The sequence below is a fragment of the Phocoena phocoena genome, chromosome 2 (assembly GCF_963924675.1).
Source record: "Phocoena phocoena chromosome 2, mPhoPho1.1, whole genome shotgun sequence".
Classification (NCBI taxonomy): Eukaryota; Metazoa; Chordata; class Mammalia; order Artiodactyla; family Phocoenidae; genus Phocoena; species Phocoena phocoena.
Genome location: NC_089220.1, coordinates 63246747 through 63252279, shown reverse-complemented (window position 1 = coordinate 63252279; position 5533 = coordinate 63246747). Strand labels below are relative to the sequence as shown.

At 40.3% G+C, this 5533-nt stretch overlaps 1 protein-coding gene across 2 annotated transcripts in view; it reads left to right on the top strand.

The window, feature by feature from the left end:
- The first annotated feature begins 651 nt into the window (after positions 1–651).
- PRORP (protein only RNase P catalytic subunit) overlaps positions 652–5533 on the top strand; it is a 123526-nt gene continuing 118644 nt past the window's right edge. Inside the window, exons 1-4 of one of the 2 annotated variants that reach the window (XM_065872296.1) lie at positions 652–686; positions 1018–2296; positions 4024–4071; positions 4557–4689. In XM_065872296.1, the coding sequence (XP_065728368.1) occupies positions 1311–2296; positions 4024–4071; positions 4557–4689 (1167 nt within the window). In that variant the 5' untranslated portion in view covers positions 652–686; positions 1018–1310. Of the gene's footprint in view, positions 687–1017; positions 2297–4023; positions 4072–4556; positions 4690–5533 lie in introns of those variants that run through there. The other variant, XM_065872297.1, reaches the window with a different exon arrangement.

The following is a 5533-nucleotide window of genomic DNA, read 5'->3' as shown; positions in this document are numbered from 1 at the left end:
CGGCGTCAACACTGCCCAGCCCCCTAAAGGTTATGAAGGCCGCTTAATCGCCATCTTGGACGCGGGCGGAAGTCGGCTAACCCGGCCAAATCGATCACCGCAACCACTGCGGAGAATACGGCGATCACGCTAACAGCAGGGAGAGCAGACGTGAAAGAAAGGGAGAGGGAGCTTCCTTAAGGCAGCTTTCCAGCTTCACCACGCCGTATTTTAAAGGCACAGGAGTGAAGGGGAGGAGAAAGCACAAGTACAGGTAAATTTATTTTCTGTAAATTTATTTTCATCTTGGAATTTGTTTTCATCTTATTTCATCTTTCATCAAATTTTTTTTTTTTTCATCAAATCTTATTTCATCTTGGCCCTTTGGCACTTGTGCGCCACGTGATCCCGGAAGTCCTTTGGCTCTTCCGGTTCGAGGGAAGAGCTTTCTAATTTCAGTTTCTTTTCATTGTTCATGGCGGATATCTGGAAGCCCTAAAGTCTCCCTGAATGTAGTAGGCGCCTTCAGCAGCCGCTTGTGCCCTCTCTTGCAAGTAAAAGATTCAGAGTCACCTTTTTCTTGCCGCTAGGCCGGGCGGAAGGCCTGCTTCTGGCTCAGTCAGGCCTCCGCGGCCGCGACGTCGCGGTGCATTGTGGGCGGAGTAGTTTCCGCCGCGTTTATGGTTGTATGGTACGTGAGTGCTGCGGTGAGTGGTTGAATCAAGTGAACTTCGTTTGTGATAGATCCGTACACAGTAGGTGGTGCACTTGTGGACCTCCCTTCCTTACTAATATCGTTGGCTCGGCTCAGCTCTCTGCCCCTTCCCCACTCCCATTTCCTTATTTGACGAGTTTGGCGGCCACGGCCCCTAGACTCGGGCTTTCGCCTCTGTCCTGGCTGCCGGTGGGTCTGGGCTAGGGGGCTTCCGACTTTTCGCCCCTTCTGCAGCCTGGCTCCCGTGGGATACGGCCCCTTTTCAAGGAAAGTTGTGATCCACGTGAGTCAACTGGCTGGTCTTCTTTGTGCATTTTCCTCAGGTTCGCGGACTGGAATATAACAGGCACCAGAGGATTCCTTCTCGGTCCCCTCGTCCTGGAACTTGCGACCAAGGTTGGATGTCCCCATATCCTTGTTTAATGGAGAGAACTCAACTAAGCTTCGTTGCTGCTAGCCCCAAAAGCATTTGATTTGTCTGTGAGAAGCTGAAAATCATCTTTTAGAAAGTTGCGCTTCGATCTCCGCTCCCTACCCCCAAATCCCTTAATTATGCTGTAGAAGTTGGGACTTTTTGAACATCTCTCTCACAATCTGGTGCTGATTTAACTGCATAATGACTTTCTATTTCACTGGTATTCGAAGCTTTCCTAAACTTTGGAAGAGCAACCCATACCTTGGGCTAGGCCCAGGTCACTCTTCTCTCTCTGTCTTTCTTAAAGACTGTTATGGCATCAAGAACCAAGAGAAGTGGTTTTCTCTTAAAACGGTGTGTCCACAAAATACCAAAGCAACGAATCTGCTGGTTGCCAAAGCCAGATATGTCAGGAAAAAAGATGAGGGCAGTAGTAAGCAAGTTTCTGCTGATTCTCACATGTTTGCAGCTGGAGCGGCTAAGAAGAGATCACAGATGAATCCTCTGAGTAAAGAGCATGTCTTGCCACCTGTGAAGAACATTTTTCAACTCCCGACAAAACCTTTGAATTCAGAGGAGTGGGATAAACTGAAGGAAGATTTCAAAGAAAAGGCTAACTTTGAAAATTGGATCATTTCACAGATGATTAAATGCCATAGCTCTGTCGATGTGGCCAAATCTGTGCTGGCCTGGGTAGCTGCAAAAAACAATGGTATTGTAGGCTATGATTTGCTGGTCAAGTATTTGTATCTCTGCGTTTTTCATAAGCAGACGTCAGAAATTATTGATGTCTATGAAATCATGAAAGCCAGATACAAGCGTTTAGAATCTGGAGCGTACACTCTTCTCATCCGGGGATTAATCCATACAGACAGATGGAGAGAGGCCTTGCTGCTGTTAGAGGACATCAAAAAAGTCATGATTCCTTCAAAAAAGAACTATAATGACTGTATCCAGGGAGCCCTCTTTCATCAAGATGTAAATGTAGCTTGGAATTTGTATCAGGAGTTGTTAGGTCATGATATTGTTCCTATGTTGGAAACATTAAAAGCCTTCTTTGATTTTGGAAAAGACATGAAAGGTGATCAGTATTCAAACAAACTGCAAGACATTCTTTTGTATCTAAGAAATAATCAGCTGTATCCTGGGGAGTCATTTGCACACAGTATAAAAACATGGTTTGAAAGGTAATTTTGATTTTTGTTTATATGTATATTTTTATTTTAATACCGTTACCTAAAACTAGCCTCCTCTTTTTTTTTTTATTAGTTGCTGAGAATTACTCTAGTGAGATTATACTTTCTTCTGTCTCTTAGTAAGATTGTTTCCCCTTTAAGACAAAGTTTTCTTTGCCTTTAAAAAAGTAGCAGCGTAAATAAGTTGTGCTAATCTCTACTCATCACATAAAAGGGAAATTATAGAACACTTGTTTTTATGTATTTTTTCCTTTTAGAAGAATCATTTGTTTTCTGAGGTGTCTAGTATGATGTGAATATTTTCAAATAGCACTTGTGGCTGGAGTTCATAGCAAGAAAACTGGAGCTGTCTTTGGGTCATATTAGTATTTTCAGAAGTTCTTCTGAAACCTAGTGACTAGTATGATGTGCACATATATATTCTGTTTAATCTATGCATTTCACCAGCTTGAATAGTTAGAGGGGAGAGAGGAATCCTGCTCAAACCTGATATGTGTTAAAGAAGAAAATCTTTATCCTTCCTGTTTTTGATCATACCATCATTTGAGTGCTCTCTCCAAGGCTGTCTTTTGCTTTCCCTTTGCTTTTATTCATGTTACTGGCTGTGTGTGTGCTGATTTATTGCTTCAGTCTTTTGTTCTCTTATTTCTTTACCACTAATTGGCTTCAGGCTCTTTCCTACAGATTCATTCCTTTTGTCTCTATTTTTCTCTTGCTTTTCTACTATATATTATCTTTACAGAGCTTTGAAGTAGCAATCATGCTTAATTATCTTTCTTAACACATTTATTGAATATCCACAGAGGAGCTAAGTTGTGAAAATCTTGGAATGGGAAGGATTTTGGATTTTAATCTTATCGAGAGTGCTGGTCTTGGAGTACTTTTTGAAAAGTAACTGCCAAAACAGTGAGAAAATAAGATTAGAGAGGAATTAAGATTTGAAACAGGGAGATCTGTTTGGAGGCAATTGTAGGTTTGAATGAGGGATGATGAGATCTTGAATTAAGAACTGGGAAAGGAGAGAAGTCAGTAGAATCAATAGGAATGGATGGTATTATCTGTAAGAGGAAAGAAGAAAGGATAAGTTGATTGAGCAAATAAACCAATAAGTAGTTCTGAATGCCTCCAACTTTAGGCTTAGCACTGTGCATGATCTGTGATGTAAGATCTATTATAATGGCATTCACGACCTAATTGGGAATACAATAGTAGACAGTTATCTCAGAGTGGTGTATAAAATGATAGTGTAAGAGAAGAAATTACTCTGGGCCAGGAACAATCTCTGGCAGCTTTATGGAGAAAGAGTAAAATTTTTTTTTTTTTTGTCTGGGCAGTGCGTCATGCGGGATCAGGACCCGCGCCCCCTGCATTGGGAGGGCAGAGTCTTAACCTCTGGACCACCAGGGAAGTCCCTAGAGTTGAGTTTTGATTTAGAGGTCTGGGCTGCTTTCTGGGCAGGTCCTGTGAAGACAGATTTCGAGTTAAAGATGAGGGTCAGATGATGAGAGAAGCAAAGGGAAGGAGATCCAGAGTAGAGTACCATCAGTTACTTAGCCCCATCACAGTATTAGGAACCACTCTTCTAATTGAACCATTCTAGGGAAGTATCCAGAACTTCTCAGAGCTCTTTCCTACGGGTTTTGTAAATACAACGAATATCTTTCTGTTCAGTAGGGATTTGACCCTCTGGTGATTTGGTTTTGCAATCTTTTTTGTAGTGTTCCTGGAGAACATTGGAAAGGACAGTTCACCACAATCCAGCAAAGGTAAAAGCCAATGTTTTATTTTTAATTTGTTCGATTCAGGTTTAGTAGGTTGTTGTTACTTATTTTTAAAAAATTTAAGAATACCTTAGAAACAGGATAATTAAGTTAGTTAGGATAGCCAAGAAAAAAGTCACAGTTGTGCATTTGGAGGATTTGTAGTGCTCAAAATGTTTCTTTCAGTAGGTGCTGTGAGCCTGGTGTGACGCCTCAGAAATGTTTTTCCCTAGAGATTTGGGACCCAGTTGTGTTTTAGGAATGACTTTAAAAACTTTGTCTGGGTGCCAGCCATCTACTCTTTTGGGTTTTCTGGCACACTATTTTGTTACATTATCTGGATTACAAAAAGTGAGATGTGTATGATGATCGCAAAGGTTATAATGTTCTCTTTTTAAACTACCTTCCAATTTCCTCATGTCCTAGAATTATTCATTGTAGAAAAAGTTCTTTTCCAGGACATTATTTAACACATTTAATTGTAATTACAGTGGTCAGTGTTTGGGCTGTGGAAAAACTGTAGAGTCTATTCACCTGAGTTCAGAAGAGTATGAATTTCTCAAGGAAAAAATAATGAGGGATGTGATAGATGGAGGTGACCAGTACAAAAAGACGACACCTCAGGTGAGTCTGGAACAGGTCTTGTTGATTCCTGGGTTGCTTGTCTTGAGCAGGGGTCAACAATTTTTTTCTGTAAAAGGCCAGATAGTAAGTATTTTAGACTTTGTGGGACATAACGTCTCTGTTGCAGCTTTTCTACTCTGCTGTTGTAGTGAAAACAGCCACAGAAAATACATAAATGAATACAGTAAAACTATTCATGAAAATAAATTGTGGGCTGGATTTGGCACACTGGCTGTAGTTGCCAACCTTTAGGAGAGATTGCTTTCAACTTTCATAGAATAATTGGGTTAGACTGTCATCCATCTATTGAAGTCAATCCTATTTCATCTGCGTACAAGTGCACTTAAGCCAAAAAGATAGATGCTTATTCTTTGTCTAGGTGCTTCCAGAAAACTGTTCAGTAAACTCCCATGAAAGCATTATGGTTTCACACAAGTTTTCTAGTCAAGAGAGTTTAAGGTAGCTTGACAAAATTATTTCCAAGTCTTCTTTTTATCGAATTTGATTCTTGAAGTCATTCTTAATAGCTTTATTTTGCTAATCTTCAGTGCTTTATGTGGGTTTACTAAGATTAAGTTGAAGTAAAATGCTTTTACCTTGGGGAAAGGTTATCCTTGGGGAAAGGCTGCCTATCATCTCACTGAATGCTTTTTCTTCAAGATACCAAATAAAAACGAGAAGTGAAAATTGTTCTGCCTTCTCACGTTGACTTAAAATGATCAGAAAATGCCCCTACTAGGAAGACTTTTAATCCTCAGAATAAAGTCAGAATCTGGTCCGTGAAAACATTATCTTCATTTTATGGAATACCTTTTAGCTGACTTTATTGATAAAATTATAGTTA